The sequence below is a fragment of the Pseudomyrmex gracilis genome, unplaced genomic scaffold (genome assembly GCF_002006095.1).
Source record: "Pseudomyrmex gracilis isolate BER0280 unplaced genomic scaffold, ASM200609v1 scaffold_27, whole genome shotgun sequence".
Classification (NCBI taxonomy): Eukaryota; Metazoa; Arthropoda; class Insecta; order Hymenoptera; family Formicidae; genus Pseudomyrmex; species Pseudomyrmex gracilis.
Window position 1 is genome coordinate 443,357 of NW_018020611.1, and position 19,992 is coordinate 463,348.

General features: G+C 37.3%; 2 protein-coding genes across 2 annotated transcripts; one reads left to right on the forward strand and one right to left on the reverse strand.

Moving 5' to 3' along the window:
• Positions 1 to 445: 445 nt before the first annotated feature.
• LOC109852309 lies at positions 446 to 1,559 on the reverse strand. Its single transcript, XM_020423348.1, has one exon. The coding sequence runs from the start codon at positions 1,557 to 1,559 to the stop codon at positions 873 to 875; it is 687 nt and encodes a 228-aa protein (XP_020278937.1). The 3' UTR covers positions 446 to 872.
• A 1,986-nt stretch (positions 1,560 to 3,545) lies between these two features.
• On the forward strand, positions 3,546 to 9,130 carry LOC109852310. Its single transcript, XM_020423350.1, has 4 exons — positions 3,546 to 3,625; positions 3,832 to 5,067; positions 7,321 to 7,401; positions 7,707 to 9,130. The coding sequence occupies exons 2-4, from the start codon at positions 3,832 to 3,834 to the stop codon at positions 8,973 to 8,975; spliced, it is 2,586 nt and encodes an 861-aa protein (XP_020278939.1). The 5' UTR covers positions 3,546 to 3,625; the 3' UTR covers positions 8,976 to 9,130.
• The last annotated feature ends 10,862 nt before the right edge of the window (positions 9,131 to 19,992 follow it).

Below are 19,992 nucleotides of genomic sequence, written 5' to 3' on the forward strand. Positions count from 1 at the left end.
TGCAAAAAATAAGACATCAGAATATTGATATACTTCAGGATTATATAAGATAGGAGCAATATAAATTTGTTGACTTTAAAAATACATGTTTGCACATATCATTTTGCAAGACTTAAGCAGACAATGGAATTACGGTTTCCAATACGGTTAATTTATCGCAAAATTTGTTTTAATAAACTAAATTTTTAAATGTTTATGTGTGTTGTATGCATTAAATCATAGTACATAAACTGATTTAACAACATATTTTTCTGTTTTTGCAACAATGTAACTCAGTGTAGGAACTTTTATCACACAAATGTGATATATGACTATTCAATAATATAATCAATTAATTTAAAAAAAAAAAAAAAACAGATTATCTCATGTGGAACAGTCTTAAAACCAAGCGAGATATTAAACTCAAAATATTTTTGTCATTTAATAAAATTGAAAAATTTTAAAATTAAACTTTTATAATGATTTATTCATAATCAAATATACGATTATTAATCACAATTCTCTGAAATATTGTAAAATAGTGACAACATTTACAAATCAAATAATTTGTACAGTAATTATATTTTCTGTATTGTCAAAGCTTAATCACATTAATCGATAAACGTAAAAATATTTTCTATACTGTAAAATACCTATTTCATCTTTGAATGCGCATATCGCTTTTATTCAATTGCGTTGAGTTTATTTTACAAAAATAGTATAAAGTACATGAAATGTTTTTAGCGCAACATACAAAAAAACAATTTGAATATAAAAGTATAGACTTGTGAAGAATTGTGTATACACAATTTTTATTTATATATTTGATCATTTTTTATTTCTCTTTTTGTACCCAAAATCAAGTTTCAAAAAGATCTGTTAGTTAAACTTATTTAAAAAAAATCAGGATAGTTCGGTGTAGTGATACCGAGAACAATGTACATGATATCGGATACGATTCGCGTATCCACTCCAGCATCGTGAAGAGTATATAAAATAAGCTGGAAGGACTTGATTTCGTAAACTTGATTAACGAGTTCCTGGAAATTTTTAGATTTTAGCTGATCGATGAATTTGGAGAAAGGTTTTGAGGTTTTCGATTTTTGCACGTAGATACGAATAAAATCGTCATAGTTGAATAGCACCTTAATGTCTTTAAAAAGTCCGGCGAGCCCACCGGTTCGCATGGGGTTGGTATACGGTTCGCGAACCAAGACAGACGGTGGTACCAGTTCTTTTTTTATGCCGAGTCTTTTGTTAAGTGCATTCATTACGTCATAGATATAGACTTTTTTTTTGTGTAGATAATTAAAAAAATTGATCGCCTCGGGAATGGCCTCGAAATCTTCCACCAGGTTTTTGACTATAGACGTGCTTTCGGCGATTTCAATTATAGATTTTACTTCGTCGTCTTTCTTGGCGTACTCTTCAAAGACATCCTTAATTTCGTCTATAGGAACCAGATCCAGTATGTCTTGGATATCTTCATGAAGAGGACCCTTGCCGAAATCTGGGAAATTGCGAGCCTGACTCAGACCGGCAACGGCCAAGAGTGCAATTAGCGTCAATTGAAACTTCATCTACAAACATAGTATATCCACATATGTGAAAATCAAAGTGCTGAGCATTAAAATATACGACTTTATTATACACATATGACGTTTTATATACATATAATATATATTTAATAATATATATTTAACTATTATTAGTTATATTTTTTATAATATATATTTAACGTGTATGAGTGTAATATGTAAAAAAAAACAGAATATTTTAAACTAGAGATATGTATGTGACACTTTTATGTACATATATATGTATGTGTGTACTTCAATGAATTTAAAAATTATTTACAAGAACAATTTACTTTCTTATAAATAATAATTTGCTTTCTTCTAAAATCTTTAGAAAAAAAATTAAACAAAGTGTGTTATATTAAAGTTAAACTTTAAAAATATATATATACACATATATGTGTGTATGCGTGTAAAAATATAGAATTTAAGTACAAAGAATTACGTAAATTATTTGCGATAGATCTGTGCGTAACTAAAGAGAATATTCAAACAAAATCAAAAAGATACAAATGACTTACCGTAATGCTGTACGAAAGAACACTAAGGTTTAAAAGTATATATCGTAAATTATATACCAGAGTACATTGTTTGTATATCTATAGGATAAACTAGATAAGATTGTGATACGCATTAATGTCAATTAATATACATATAAAACAAAAAAAATGCAAAAATCAATTGAAAAACTAGAGTATAGTAAATATGCTAACTGCATCACTTTTATATTGATTTTTTTATAGTTTTGTTTATTTCTATAAATATGTGTTTTTCTCTTTTTATTTATAAAGTAATTTTTTAAGATATTATATATTTTTCTTATTACATTATTTTTTAAGAAGTGCGTTTTTTAACGATTTCATCAAATAATTTCAACAGATTTCATCATTGAAATTATTTTCTTCTATTAATGTAGAAAACATATTTTGTGCAATTGTATTAGTTTTTCAATATATAACTTCAATATAAAATTCACTTTTTAAATATAGATAACAAATATATATAAACAAAGAAACAAATATATATTACAAAAGTAATGCTTTTTAAACAGCATAATGTTATCTGACCTATTTGCTTTTTAACAATAATTACTTTCTGTGTTATCTTGTATAACTTATTTACACAAGCGCGCGTGAAAGATAACAGGACAAAAATATTACTTATCATTTTGATAAATTGAGGTTTGCAAGCACATTTTTAGTAATATTGTTACTAACAATCAGTGGTCTTAATATCATAAAACTAGAAAACAAGAATGATACAACATTAAAATCTTAAATCTAACCTTTGTCAACTCTATGATGTAAAATAACGTAAAATATGAAAAATAAGAATGATATATTACAAAGAAAATGTGTAATCTACGATCACACAGCAGATTACTGAGTAAGATAATTATCATTATAACAATTAGGTGTTGAACGAATCAGAGAGATAACGCGCAGATTATCAAAATTGACTTCTTAATTTAAAATATTATATAAGCACAAACAAAATATATATAATAAGAACTTCTTACTAGTTATTACATAAGTGTTCGTTGTAATAATAGCATACAAATTAGCACTAATGATCAGTTTATAATTGTTTTTTAAAATAAAATTACTTTCTTGGTTTTACAACGTAAAACTGAAAATTAATTGCGTAGAAAAATAAACTAATAATAAGTACATCATGTGTTTTATTAACAAATTTAATATTTATATATTTCAAAAATAATCTCTAAGTTTTATAATTGAATGTCACCACTTTTATATCTTTAAGCGATATTAATATACTATTATATATAATGTGCAATGATTGCACAAAATCTGCGCAATTTAAACCGTTATAAATCTTGTTTTGATTACTTTTCAAGTATTTATGTCTGCCAAATTTTCAGAAGATAAATCTCACGTTTCTCTTTAATTCTTCTTGACTCATCATTAACAGAATTACTATCTTAATGCGATCACAATCTTATCTCTTTCTTAATTTTCAATAGACATTCATATGTTTACTGATACAAGAAAATATATAAACGTACGGAAGTTTCTAACAAACGTCACAGTTCTTTCTCAACTGGCACGGTATGTAAAAACAATATGTTTTCTTCTGTTAAAACTTCTGATAAACAAATAACTTTTGACACATGTTTTACATATTTTTTTAACAAGCAATTTAAACGTGTTTTTATGTACATTTTTACAATAACATGTAGTTTCTATTTAAATAACAAAATATATTTTATAACACACATGTATAAGATATTAGTATTTATATTCAACATTTGCAGATGAAGCTTATGATAGCGTTGTTCGCCATCTTGGCCGTCTTCGGCTTAGGCCAAGCTCGTCAATTCCCGGATTTTGGTGAGGGTCCTCTTCATGAGCACATCCACGATTTTTTGGATTTAATCCCTGCGCAAAAAATTCAAGAAATCGTTTTGGATTACTATGCCAACGATGCTGAGGTGAAGGAGGCTTTCGAATACCTGGCTAACTCAACCTTATTGGAACATCTTTGGAGACACATTATATCCATTCCTGAACTTCAAAATCTTCTCGACTATCTGAAGAGAGAGGGCATCGGCACCAAGCACGTAATAAGTGAAATTAACAAAGTCTTTAAAACAAAGAAATTTATACCGATGCAAGAATTTAGAAGTACAAAAGAAAGAACCGGTGGAATCGCCGGACTTTTCAAAGACATCAGACAACAGATCGATTATAGCGATTACATCAGAGTGTATGCCAACAAGACACGAACCTCTCCGACCTTTGTCAGGTTCATGAAGGAACTCAAATCGGAAAACTTTCAGCAGATTGTTAACAAGGTTTATAAACACTACAACTTCCAATTCATCCGGAATCATCTGAAACGCGTCGGAGTGAACGTAAAACTCGTAGAAGACATTCTATATCTCGTTCTTGGCGTCACGATACCACCCAAAACGCTGATAGAAGAGATTACCGACTTTGGTCAACTTATTCCGACGGAATACATAGAAATATATGTTAAGTATTTAAATGAAGATGAAAAGGTACGAAAGGCAGTGGAGTACCTGTTCACACCTGAGTTCCACAATTTGCAACGTAACGTCGAGAATCTGCAGGAGTTCAATGAGCTTGTAATATTCTTCGAAAATGCCGGACTGCCATATGTCGATTTCATTCGGACCCTCCACGAAGCTATCGGCATGGAAAAGTACGTGCCAGCCTATATGGAACAGTTTCTTCAACAAACCAGTAAACCACAGAAAGTCGGCGAAGGAATGAAAGCAATGCTCGAGGATCTCTACAAGGTTTTGCCCGTAGAAGAGATCGACGCTCTTTTCGAGGAAAAATTAGTGACTTCCAAGGTCTTTGCTGATTTTCTTGTAAAACTTTACTCCCAAGAAATGTATAGACTTGTAACTGCTCTGTCTGCACAACAATCATTCAAGCAGTATCTTGCGAAGACTATTGAAGTAGGATTAGAACTCGAAGGTGTCGCGAAATTATCGGCTAGAATGATTGGAATTAATATTAAATGAGATATGATTGTACAGTACTTCGTGCATTTGCGGTCCGCAATTTGATGCGTTAAATTTCACAATAAAATAATAATACAACATAAAATAAAAATACAACATGGAATTATACAAAGTACAATAAATTCTTCTTGTTAACAATAAAATGATTTTATATTAAACGCTTCTTTTATTCCTCTCCCGTAAAATAAATTATAAAATATTTAGTAAGTAAGAAAATAAATAGACATCTTTCACGTTTTGGTGTAAGATAATTTTATCAAGTTCAAGCTTTTAAATTTGACAAAATAATTATTGACAACTCTAAAGATATAAATCGAAGTTAATTTATTTGCGCTCGTTTTTAATTTTTTTTATTTTGTATTGTTGAAGAAGATTTAAATAATAAGTCGAAACGTACAAACTGTGAAAATTGTATAATTAAAAGAATTTGTGAATGCCATATCAGCATGCAATTTTTTAAACATGTGACCTTCTTTAACTTTGATTTAGTCTTTAATTTATGTACATATTTTTATTAAAAAATTGTAATATAAATATAATAGGCAAAATGGACCTTCCAGTCTTTAGGGCTACAGTTAGAAGAGGTAGATAATAAAAGATATTCTGCAGATAGGATAGTGGAACGTTTCGATCTTTATTATTTTAGATCATCTTCAGCCACTGCATAAAAGTACATAAAAAAATAAAATACATAGCAAAATTAGAAGAATTTAAAGAAGAATCGTACATGAATTACATATTGAGTATTAATTATATGGCAAGCCACTTTATCCTTAAGGGAAAAAAATATAATATAATATACTATAAATATAATATACAAAAAACTGTTATTTAATATAAATATGGTATGCAAAGACTGTGTTTATGTTCATTTTTAAGGCGCACATAATCATATATATTTTTATATATATATTTATATTTTACGATATATAACTACGCCTGTCAGAAATAGATTTTGCCAAAATTCCACATCATCAAAGTCATAGCAGATCTGTCAAACGCAGATTTAACGGCAGATTGGCAGCACAAAGCAAGGAGAAATCATAAAATGTGATGACATCTTATAGCAACATCTTAACAAAATTTAGATAACAGATTGACCGTGATTTTGTCGATCTCCGATAAGTGTTACCGAAAACAAACTGTTTATGAGAAATCAAGATTATAAAGAAACTAATTAGTATTAAGTATTAAACAATTCTTTCTCTAGCAAGTTTATTTTAATTGTTTAATTTTTATTTTTTTACAGTAGAGTTGCACAAATATTGTAATCCACTATCTTAATGCCATTAAACTGTAAGATATGTACCAAATTAAAAAAGTGTAACGAACAATCACTTTTCACAGGAAATATGTAATCCACACACATGACAATGCATTACAATGCAGATTGACCGACTAAGATAAATATTATCTTATAATTATATGTTGAATAAACGAAATAGCGATAACGCAGCTTATCAAAAAATTGATCTCTTATACAGTTTAAATTTTATATAAACACAAACAACCAAAATTTGCTTTTCATGCAAAGTTTCGTAATTCATATATGTATGTAGTAATTCGTCATAATTCATAATAATATTACATCTTACTTTGTTCGTAATCCGAAAAAAAGTTCGATTATAAAAGACATATTTACAATTGACCCAGTTTTTTCTATTTTTTTGACTTTTGTAATTTTGTATTTATGAATTTTTCTCTATGGAGAAAAGAAAAACTTTCTGACATATGTGTTAAACGACATCTTTTTTAAATTGCAGCGTTTAACGAATGCACATTGCAAAATGTAATAAAGAATTTACAAATAAAATTAACAATATATTGCAGTTGTTCATCATTTTTATATGGTTATCTTGAGCTATTATCAATTTTGTGTCGATTAATTTTCTTCCTGAATTAAAACTACAATTGATAAATTGTGATACCGTACATATAAACTTTGATACAGTAAAAGCTTTATGCTCAAAGTTCTAAGAAAACTAAAGAAATCTCACGTCAAATGCTATATAAAGTGAAAGAGAGAGAAGGCGGGGAGAAAAGAGAAAAATAGTAATTGTGCAAAAAAACCTAAAAAGTAATGTAACATAGCAAAAGTAGATACATGTACATATCAAGAAAACAAATGATGCAATATCAGTCTTGTTCTAAAGTCTTATCATATGATTCTCCGTTTCCCTTGAATCCGATATCACTAACAAAATCAGAATGTTAATCTAATCACATCTTTATCTATTCTTATAATCCGTTTATATAAATGTCTGTAATGCAAGTATATATAAGCGCACGAAAATTATCCGTCGATGTCAAACTTTCTTCACGGCTGACACGGTAAGCAAAGAAACTTTCTTTTCTTCTCCTGTTGAAACATTGTTCAACAAATTTATAGAAAGTTCTATTTGTTTGTTAAACACTCTACAAGTACTTTACATATAATCCAATAACCGTTTTTGCAATAATGATATATTCCAGCAAAGTTATAGAGAAAACATATTTCTAATATTTAAAAAAATAATATAATATTTATAAAATAATATTGAAAGTAAATGGTATATTATTGAAAAGAAATAAAAAAAGAACAGGATATATAATTGTTTTGTAATATTGTCATTGCATGTGTAATTGTGTATTTACAGATGAAATTTACGGTAACGCTATTTGCCATTTTGGCCATTTTCGGCCTGAGCCAAGCTCATCAGGTCCCGGATTTTGGTGAGGGTCCTCTTCATGAAGATATCCAAGAATTTCTGGATTTACTTCCCTTTAAAAAAATTGGGAGTGTTGTAAATTATTACCGACAGCACGATCCTGAAGTGCAAAAACTTGAAAAATACCTTAAAAACACAACTTTAGTCAGAGATCTTTGGGTGGACTTCCAGGCGGTTCCTGAAGTTCTCAACCTTTTTAACTACCTGCAGAATGAAGGTATTCAGATCTACAATGTAGTGAACGTAGTCAACAGAGCTCTTAATATCAAGGAACTTGTACCACCCGAACAACTATTAACGCAAGAACAAGTCGAAGTCATGAAAAGAAAAACCGGTGGACTCGCTGGACTTTCCAAACAAATCAAGAAGCTGGTAGATGCTGACGCTTTCATCAGTCTGTACGCCAAAAAGTTGCAAACTTCCGAGGCTTTCGTCAACTTCATCAGTGAGCTCAAGTCCGAGAACTTTTATCAACTTGTAAACAAGGTTTACAGAATTAGAGCGGTACAAACTCTCTTAAATATCCTGAAACAAGCCAAAGTAAACGTGGCGATCGTAGGTGATCTTCTGTACGTCGTTCTCGGCGTTAAAATAGAGCCTAAAACCCTGAACGAAGAGTTACTTGATTTTTACGAGCTGCTTCCGGTAGAAGATATCATAAACGTAATAATCACGTATGTAAACGAAGATGAAAAGGTACAAGAAGGTATAAAGTTCATGTTCACTCCTGAATTCCACGCGTTGGTGCGCGCCGTCGAGGATCTGAAGGAGTTCGACGAACTTGTGCTGTACTTCGAAAGAATGGGATATTCAATCATCGAAGATATTCAGAAATTCCACGAACTCATCGGCATGGAAGGGTACGTGCCACCCAAAGTCGAGAACATTCTTAAATACGTAGGTAAACCACAGAAAGTCGGCGAAGGAATGATTGCAATGATCAAGGATGTCTACGCTCTGTTACCATTGGACAAGATCGACGCTCTTTACGAATACAAGGTGGCTAATTCCAAGGTCTTCGCCGAACTCGTCAAGAACGTTACCTCCGAGGAATTCAAGAAAATAGTCACTAATTTGTCCACACAAGAAGCGCTAAAGCAACTTCTTTCAGATTCCAAAGAAAAGGGATTAGAGATCGCAAGTCTTCAGAAACTATCTCTCAGAATGATTGGGCTCGTCAAAACCCCCCCGTTTTAAAGTATATGAAGTAATTTATGTATTTTTACAGAATCACAATCTTTTGACACATTGAAACACACAAGATGTAATTAAAAACCTAAAATATATATATACAGTTTATCAAAATAATAATTCCTTAAAACCGAATGAATAAAAATGTATTTCATAATAAACTGTTTATTTCATTTCTCTCCCGTCACACAAATTGTAAAAACAGTTAAGTAAATGTTTCCTCAGACATAATTTATCTTCGTATCTAAACATGTTTGATGATTAAAGTCATTTGTTTCAATTTGTCATCACTTCAAAATAAAGTAAAGATAAACAAACAAGCTCGAGTTTTTTTAATCTGTGTTTGCCTATTGTACTACAAATTATCATCGATGAAACAGATAGAATTATGTCATACGTATTAGTCATTATCCGACTTTTGAAAACAACACAGCAAGCGTTATCAGGAATCAGTGGAAATTTATCGCAAGAAAGTTTCAGCAAACGCCTTGGTCACGTAAGCAGATTTTCGCGCGTAAGCTGATCAGATGGCAATAACTTGATTTAACATAAATGTGAGAATATTGATTGATTTATCAACGAGTATATAAATTACGCATCATAAATAAAAATTATAATAAAATAAACTATAATTAATATAAGTGCTTGTGTATATTAATGCGATATTATAAACAAACAGCGTGTTTATCCGTAATTTTTATTCGTAATTAAGAAACATTAAGTCTCGAAACTGTAACAAAAAACAGATGTCGGTATTCGAAAGAAAACAACCAATCGATTTTCCAATCGCGCGGATACGCTAATCTTATATTTATAAGGACGCGATCGTACTACACGGATAAATTTCGGAGGAAAGAAGTGCAAAAACGGCGTTATGCAGAATTCATTGCTTTTCTCTTTCACACATTCAGAATCGCCTGAAAGGATTCCTGTCATTTGCCTAATACGGGCGAATAATTCATCGCCGATTTCGGCGGATAAGTGCGATATCTATTCCTGAGGACCAGAAAAATTCGTCTTTTTGTATAATCACAGCGTTTTAAATACAAATCAATTCAATCGAAATCATTTGTTCGAATATGCACAATTAATCTTGAACAAAATCAGCAAAATACTCATATTTGCAAAATGTGTTTAAATGCAATACTAATATAAATAAAAAATAATATTTATTTAATAATACTTATATAAACCGCTCGTCTTTTATTTAAAAAAAAAAAAAAAAAAACGACCGTGTACGTTACGCGCTTTATTTATAGTCAGATTGATTGAATTAGTTTTCGAAAGAACAAGAGCTTTTTTTTTTAACGGAACGTCTTTAACGAGCACCGGTTTCGCGAGCACCGGTAGAAATTAATTCCTCCGAGAACGTCAGAAGCTGCATAAACCGCGATGCCGCGCTGGTGTGCGTTTCATGCTGAAGCCCTCACGGCAGCAGTCGGAGAGAATCCGGCGACAAAGGAAGGTGCTGCTGCCGGGAGGTATAGGATTCAGAAGGGCGTGAGGGCAAGCGGCTCGCGGTGTCTGCGGCAAACAATTCCAATTAACTTGCTGGAATTGGAATAGGACTCGGTACTTGTTGGTTCGGCCGACTCTCGTAGATGCCACAGCGTCGAGCGCGACATGAGCATTCCTTCGTCTGTCCGTCGCGTTTTCTCATTTTTCTTCGTCGAAGTACGCCAAACGTGCCTGCTTGCGATCAAATATAAAGGCTGAGTTATTTAGAGAATTAAAAAATCTCACCGCAGAATCTTGTACAATCGTATATTACACATATCGATAAGCGCGACTTCCTTTTATTTTTGACGTTTCGAAAATGACACTTTTTTTGACAGCGCTGTAATGATTATTTGTTTTTTTAGGGGGAGAGGAGGTACGAGTCTCTGGCGTTAAGAAGAACTTTTCTATTGACAAAGCAATAGGTTATAATCGGAGAGAATGTAAATGATGATTCGTGTGTTCAACGAGATTTGTAAAACAATTTTAAATAGACCTCAACGAATAGAAATCTTTAACGCAACGTCACAAAGACCGAGTTTCACATGAGTGACAGTAGCGTCGCTTTCTTTGGGCGCGGATAGCAACCAGTGAAGCCATTATCCGCTGCATAATGCTCGTCAACGTCGTCATCGAGGCGATCATAAAGCACAGCCAGTGGAACTGGCGTCGTTGCCGCCCTAGACAATGGCGTTTCTGAGCTGCTCAGATATTGAAGACGCCCGAAAGCTGTGTGTACCAATCCCGAAGTGTACACAACGTCTAGCTTGCCTCTTAACATTATTAAATCCTGCCAACCGCGCGGGACAATGGCGTTCTTTAAGCGACCGTCACGTCACAATAACGTGTCGCGAATTACCGATCTACGTTCCAACGAGACCGTCTCTCTCTCTCTCTCTCTCTCTCTCTCTCTCTCTCTCTCTTTACGTGTAATTCGCCAACCTCGCTTGTTTCGCACGTAACGCAAGATTTATGAGATAAGATAGTTTCAAGAGTTTCAGATTTTTAAGTAGAGATTTTTTTTTATATAATTTGTTTACCGTTTCGGTTATTTAGAGCTTGATTATATCGTTTAATTGTTATCTACATCTAATCGTGTAAATACAAGTGAGTATTATGAAATTGAAATTAAGAACGGAAGCTAGAGTTAATAAAAATCGACACGTTTTAATCTTTCTCTCTCTCTCTCTCTCTCTCTCTCTCTTTCTCATTTTCCTCCGTTCGACGAGAGAACATCGGCCACCGTATGACCGTGGCAAATCCACAAGTTTACACGCAACGACGGCCGTTTACGGAGACGTAATTGCCCATCCGATGATAGCGCAGGCGTCATGTAATCACCAGCTCGTAAGCCTCGAACAGCTTAATCTGTGAGGCGTCACGTCGTTACCCGCGTCATCAGCGCGGCGTCGGCTGTCGTTGCCGTCGCGTCCCGCTCGTGGCAGGAAAGACATTTAAAAGTAAGTATAGCTGGACAGATCCGCCTAGCGGGTTTAAAAGTCAAGTGCCAAGAGCGCAATTTATTTCATCCATTTGCTAGATAGGAAAAAAAGAAGGGGAAGGAAGAACTTCTGGGGAAAGAACGGCCACTATACATGAAACGGAAGAGCTCGGGGACTGCGGTGTGTCTCTCTCGCTCCGCTTTTATCTCGTCTCGTTGCAGTACGATTCACTTCATTGAATGACTCATTTTATTTCCCGCCATCAAAAGTATCATTTGTCTCGCTCGGAACCCTCTTTTTTTGTTTTTTTGTTTTTTTTTTTTTACTCGTATTCCGAGAGGACGAGGTTTGTCTCACTTGCCGATCTCATTATCCTCCGTTTCTGTCCACCCTTCTCAAAGTGAGCAAATACAAGAAGAGCGCGCGAATTTTCGTCCTCGAGAAAATGGCGTTCATTCCACCTACAAATATTTATGTATTTTATTACATCAGAGAGATCTTCGCAAAAATAGTCTGGTTGGCTATTTCAAGACAGGTTTCTTAAGAACAAGAACAAACGAAGCAACGGGAAGAGATAAATGGTAGCTTTCGTTTCGGTCAACAATTAATTAATGAGAACACATTAAGAAAGTATGAAACAAACGGATGCGCGATCGACGCGTTTTCGAAAACAAAAGACGCCAATTACTGTAGCATCGATCGCGCGCGCGGCAAAGACGTCGCGATGGCTATCATCCACCTTCATACGGCGCGAATGTATCCAATATTGGAAATTCTATATCGTACTCACTTCGCGCGGATGTAGTCTCGTTCACACACACCATCTCAATACAGATATGTTTATTACCGAGAACGACACACACACTTATAAAAGAGAAGAGAGAGAGAAAGAGAGAGAGAGAGAGAGAGAGAGAGAGAGAGAGAGAGAGAGACCTCTGTTCTGGCTATGACTTATCGGACGCGACTTGTTGCGCGTACACGTTCAACCGCGAAACAATTGTTTCCGGTCTTTCCTAGATTACGACGCTATGTTGTAGCGATTAATAACGCGATCGATGATAAACCGCCGTTGCAAGCCCGCGTCACGAAATCGCAATTAAAAGATCGTAAAAGTCCGATAACGGATGAATCAATCTTTCCCGGCGAACTTTCTTTCTTTCGCGAAGAGATGCAATCGAAACAAAAAAGAGAACGTGACTCATTAAAAAACGCGCGCTCAAAAAATAAAAAGCGCACTTCGAGTCAGCATTTTGTAGGAGGAGGTGACTTACGCCACTTTGTGCTGGCGCGCAAGAGTAAACACGTGCTATTTAATAATAACGTTTTTCGTCGATGTGTAATCTTGACAAACGAGATAGATCCTAGATTTTTAAGGACTCAGACGGGAGTCTAAAAAAATTTATTGCGAAGCAAACTTAACCGTCCGCGCCACGTGTGTCGACTAACGAACGCGATATGTGAGGCAAGATACACAGGAAAGAAACAGAGACGACGGGGGAAGAGAAATAAAAAAGATAGAAAACAGGGGGGAGGGAGGACGAAATAGCGAGGGAGCAGCACACATCGGGAGAAAGTACGGGAGCTGCGCTGTTAGAATGCGAGAAGTACGTTCGCAATCAGCAGGAGCTGCCGTCTGCGTCGTCGGTCTGGGTTGAATTCGCAGGCGTAGCACGTTGTTACATAACGAGATTATATCATTAACCGAAGGTCTCTCCTTCCCGCCCGACGGGAGATACAGACGACGACTGTTGTCGATAACAATATGAAGCTTCATTTTTGCTGATTAATAAGCGTCGCATGTGCCGAGCTCACCGGAAGTGGTCATATGCGCGCGCTCGCGCTTGCTCGCCCGGCACGTGAAATTATTTACTAAAAGATTCATTACTGCGATGTGTCTGCAAGGACACATTGCGAGGAAATATCTTAAGCAACGCGAAAGACCGCGCGATCAGATAATTTTCCGAGAGGACGTGTAAAATAAATTTGCCAAAATTTTATGAGAGAATCTTACGCACGCGCGTGTTAAGTCGAATTTTTTTCGTGCCTTTGCGATGTATCGCAAGACTTTGAACGTACGTATACATTTAGGTGTGTAAGAAAGGAAGTCAAGCATCTCTGATATTCCAACGGCTCCCTCTCGATTACATTCTACGTGACGAATGGCGAGAGTCTAATGAATCTATCGGTTCGATCACGTCTTCGAGTGACCCATCGAATAAATGAATTTCATGCCTCTCATGGAACAAGCACTGGAATGCAGCGGAGATAGAATATATCTCGTGTGTGACGTCATCTTCCGCCTTCTACAGAACGATTAAGCACATTTATTCCATCAAAGAATCTCCAATGAAAGAACGTGACACTTGTCACAAAGAAACAACAGCTACCGAATAAGAAGCACCAAAGTCAAGGATCCAAGAGACGGAGCCAAGATAAACAAAAACAAAAGTAATCAAGTGTCAAATAGTCTAATTGAAAGCGCGTAAAACGCTGCGGGGAGAAAGACTAATAAACTCGGAATTATCAAAGAGCGGAAAATCCTTGAAAAAAAAAATAAATAAATAAATAAATAAATTTTACATCGATTGCGACGCGAAGTCTCCTCGGCAAGGGTGACCGGATAGTGGAAACCTTCGAGCATTGTGTACAGAATTTCTATGGGGGAAGGGAGACAAGGGGGGAGGGGGAGCGAATTCATGGGGTAATTCCGTGTTCGATACATCGTGCGCGCTTAAGGCTGCGATGTTACCGGCGTCACATAAGCGTAATACCGGATAAGCCGCAATAATGCAGGCCCCGCTGTGCGTGCATGCGAAAGCGGAATGGATCCTGCTGCTCGGAGAGCTTCAAGAGCCAAACGTCCGTGGTGTAATCATTGTGCTGAAACACGGCGCAAGAGACGTAATGTTTCGCGATAATCCGGCGAATAGGAAACTTTCGTGATTTTCCGGACGAGAGAGAGAGAGAGAGAAAAAAAAAGATAGAAAACGCCAAGTGAAAATAAAGCAAATCACACGCGCGCGCGCGCAAAGGGTGAGCGAGTACTGAGAGGGATTTACCGAGTACAAATGTAAGTTTCTTCCTCCGCCGTGCGATGTCTTCAGTTTTTTAATATCGCGCTCGTTCCTTTCAAATGTAAATGCGAAAGAGTCAAGGACGACGATTGCATTTAAGAGGAGAGATAAGAAATGTTGGATTTAATCCGGCGCTCTCTCTTGTGCGAGTGTACAATAAATAACGGACGAGAGATTAACTCAACTTCGCGTAATACTAATTTCACTTAAGAATCTACTCCGCTCCGTTGTTGTCGGATTCTTATATTCGCGCTTTCCTTTATTGCGGGCGAAACAATACGTGGCAGTCGGGAAAAAATTTCTCCGTCCGGCGAGAAAAGGTGTATCGCTCGAAATTAAATCATAAAAAGAACCCGCGGGTTCTTCCTCCTGAGCTTCCCGCCGACGTAAAAACGGCGAGAGAACAATGAAAGAGCGGGGATCCCACCCCCGGGGTAATTAGCGTGAGAAGCATTAAGAAGACACGAGGCAATTTTGGTCGGCCATTTTTCACGGTAATCTGCGGCATTCGTGTGGCGTCGGCGGCTCCGCTCGAATCGGCGTCTTCATTTTGCCGTGGTGCAACTGTGAAAACGGAGACAGATGGGAGTCTTGAGCGAAGGGTAGGAAACCGGTAAGGGATGGATGGCGCCAGGACAGCTGCAGCGGCAAGAGAAGAAGAACCGTCTTCATGAAGACGAACGAATTCGAGAAAGCCGACGATGTAGATCCGGGTTTATGGATTGCAAAAAATCTTGCTGTCAGATAGATATCTCTCTCTCTCTCTCTCGTGTGAGAAGAAGAAAAATAATTTTCTATGAGTGTAAATAAATGCGTACAACTTTTGTCAAATAATATTGCGTGCGTGTCTGTTTTTATCGCATTATTAAAGTCTTGGTTTAATTTTTGTCATCTCCAAAAACTTGTTTTGTTTGTATGTATCTAACATAATTGTTATATTACACACACAGATATACAAAAAATATTGATTTAGAAAAAAACCAACTCGCCACGTTGCGTTGTGCCATATGTTTTAACATTCGTTAACGCGAGTACTGCGAGATCGATACTAACAACGTTTGCATCGCGAGAAATTCGATATTCTATGAATCTATGAAGCGTGGCAGTCACACCTTTCCGATGTACGTCGCCTCATTAAATCCTGCAAACATCCGGATCCGTTCCGAACTCGCGCCGAGGTCGTAACGCGATTATTCAGTTTCGCGTTCGTTCTCCATCCTCTTCTCATCGGTCGGATTCTCCCGTTGAAGAAGACTACGCAAGGACTAGACACAAAGAAAGAAAGAGAGGGAGGGACACATCTGTGCGCGCGACTCTCTTCAGGACTTAATTTTATTTGAGTTGGAAAGACGACTGTGAATACCGTTTTGCTTGATTATCTCTTAGGTTCGAAAATTTCGCTAATCCCCTTTACACAATAATCGGTTCTTTAATGTGGAAGAATGACTTGCAGGAAGTTTATTCCCATCCGAAGAAAACAAATATATATTTCTGTCAAGTAAAACCTAATTTTACAATTTCATATCTTATTATTTATAACTAAGACTCATCGCGCGCGAGTTGTAGCACATGTACATCTTTCTCTGGCTCGAAGTGCTACAGAGTTTTCACTTGGCGCTCATTTCTGGAATGAGAGAGTTTAAATCAAGCTTCGCCGATTATTCTCGGAACTGACTGTGAGAGAGATGGAGACTCGTCACGGTCTATATAAATTTTATCCGAACGTCAACAGAGTAGCATCGTCGGAGCAATCCAGCTAGACGGCGGATAATCCGGCTTTGCGCGATCGGCCCGCCAGCTGAAACGGTTTTGGGTATACTGGACGTGAAAACCGCATTCCGGATAATAACTAGCTGCTTATCAAGCATCTAAGACGATTTCGAGATCCGCAAACTGTTGCAGATCCTGGGAATCGAAATCGCGACTAAGATCCGTGATTCGGGGAAGGGGCGCGAATTCAGTTTGATGCGATATTATCTGTTGATTCGTCCGATATTCCGGTTTCCACCAAAATCGACGAAGGAAGAAAATTGTCTGGATTATTCATATGGAATGATTTGTTAGCTGAATTTGTGATATCGTAAAAGCATTGCAACGCATTCAAGATCATCTCAGATAAGCGCAAGCATCTTATAATAAGAAATCAACTGCCGATAACTGAGCATTATCGGAAATGACTCTCATCGCGAACAACAGACACAAGTAGCGCGTTCGCTTGTTATTGGCTTGTGGCTGTCAAACACCGTCTTTAACTTTCTCAGCGGAAACTAACTAACTCTCGAGACAAAAGTAGCGTCCTTACCGCGTCCCGAAACCTCCCTACTCCTCGTTCCTTTCCCCAACCGCTTTCGAGACCTTCTTTGATTTCTGCGCGACGAGCAAAAAATATCGATGTAGGCGGAAACACTTCGCCGACTTCGGGGGGGAAAAATGTAAGAAGCAGAAAAATACGAGAACAAGTAGCGAAGCGCAAGTCGCTTCGACGAAAAAAAAAAAAGAGTAAGACGGGAGAATTTTTTTCTCTGCGTTCGAGAAAAAAATGTTAAAAACGCAACTTTGTTTCGACGGTACATTCTCATAGTCGATTTAGACGTTTTTCCGAGTTGCCGGGAAAAACTTCGATATTTAAGAAAAAATCTCGGTGAGATACGAATTGTCAGGTGTCAGTGCGAGAGGGGATTGCGAGGCGATTAATCGCCGGAGCGAGGAATCGCACGCTCGATTTGGCGGGAAAAAGATACGGAAGAACAACTTCTCAGCGGATTCCGTTTAATTAATTGCCACGCGTTACTTGGTCCATCATTCTCTTTCATCCCCCGCGCGGCCACTTACTCTCGTCCCTCAGCGGGCCAAGCAGACTGAAAATAATCGGGCAATAGTCTAGTCGTTTGTTTCTCTTTCGTCGATTAATTAATATTTCAACCAACATCGTATCCGAATTCTCGGGGTCGGGCACGATAGCCGACCAGCGAAAGCAACATCAAAGCTGGCTGTGCAGTCCTACCCTCTATCACACTCCGACTCGATTTCATTAGCCGTCAACATCTCGTCCCTCTCTCGCAGTCCGCACGAGATGCTCGCGCGCGGGGCGGATGTAATTTCAAAAATATCCAACAAGAAGTTATTTCACGGTGTCTCCTCGCAAAATGTATATCAAACGATAATTAAATCTCTTATTATATTTACTCCTCAACGTAGAGGAGTGTACGACGATGCAGTTTAGCGTCAGGATTTCACAAGGACAGTCGCCGCAAATAAAAATATTGTTTCCGAGCGGTGTTTATTTCAGCTACGAATTCGAACAACATCTCTTTGTCTTTGTAAATTGAGGGATGTGGTTTTCTTACAAAACAGTGTGAATATGTATGCTCGCACATATACTCGTGATATATACTTGCGTGAAAAAAACCTCGAGAGAACAAAAACGACAGGCCGCTTCGTATTCACCCCTGGCGTGGTAAATTTCCAAGAAGGGAACAAATTTTCCGCTTATCTGCCAAAAAAAAAAAATGACAATAAAAACTCGTATCCGGAAGAACACGCGTTAGGAGCGAGAAGGGAGGTACGTCGACCGGAGGAAAAGACCTAGAAAAGACTGTGTACGCTTTATATTTGTGTATACGTGCGTACAGGCCGTCGTGTACTTTCGCGCCGCGTACCTCGCGAAATGTATAAAAAGAGATTGCATAGCTGATTTATGTAAATATCCTCGGCCGGCGAATAAACGAGCGAGTTGCCGCCAAATCGAAGGAAGGAAGGAAAACGGAAGAGGATAGGAAATCTTTTTCTAAGGCGAACGAGGCGAGAGACGAGCGGCGTGTGTAAACGGTAAAGGCTTACTCTGGGTAGATGGTGCGGGCGCGTTCGGGGAATAAATATTTTTCGACGCCGTCACTCGCGGGAATTCGCGAGCGAGTTTAGTTTATCGTATTTCGCGCCCAGCTGCCTCGACTATCGCGAGGAGAGAGAGAGAGGATGGTTGCCGTGGCAAAGGCGCCGCTCTTTCGGCACGGGAAAAGACGGTAAAGTGAAATTCGCGTAGCCGGCGCGTGCACGCTCGTCCGGACACAAGCGTATATTCGCCGTCAGAAGTCACGACCTATTCAATTTGCAAGTCGACTGCTTATATGCATGCCGCCGCACACTGGCGAACGTTAAATAATCTCGACGTTCCTGTGTGTGAAGAAAATACCGAGCACTCTGTATGTGACGCAAGTATTTAGAGTGAGATAAGTGAGCTCGTTATGATTCTGAATTGATGGAGGAAAACGTGGACTTGAATTATTTTCTTTTTATTTTTTAAGGAAAATTTGAATGATAAAAGACATTGTTTATAAATAATCTCGAACAAATATTGTTAAAACTGTTTTTAAAATTGAACTTACAAAATAAACAACGTAAGATCTGAACGTAAAGATCATTTGACATTTCTCGCACAAACGTGTATAATTAGACGATTAATGTAAATTCGTCTCCTTCTGTTACGACAAAGCGTACTGTGTCTTAGTTAAACTCATCGTCGTCGTCGTCGTCGTCGTCGTCGTCGTCGTTGTCGTCAAATGTCCGCGTCTCGTATAGACATAACGAAAACATCCATCGAGCAAAGTCAACATTTCCAGCGTCGCGACGTCGCTCATTTCCCGCGATCGGCGCGCAGTTGATTAAGCAGTTTGCGAATCGCAAACGCATCGGGCGGGAGGGAAAGACCAAGGGGAAAGCGTACGAGAACGTTCTGACGCGCGCAGTAATTACTACGGGCATATCTCAGGCGAGAGAGACGACAGGGAGAGACGAAAGCCGTCGGTCGGTCCGATTCCCGCGTTTATGTAAACGTCACGACGAGAGATATCTGTATGTTAACATAATGCATCGAGCATATGTCTCTTTGATGCGACGGATGTGTTTCTAAGTGACGAGCCGCTCGTTCCGAATACGAGCAAACATGCGTACGCCGTTCGCGGCGTCGCTTTGACGACGACTATAATTCTTGTTGCTCGCGACGTCCTTTAC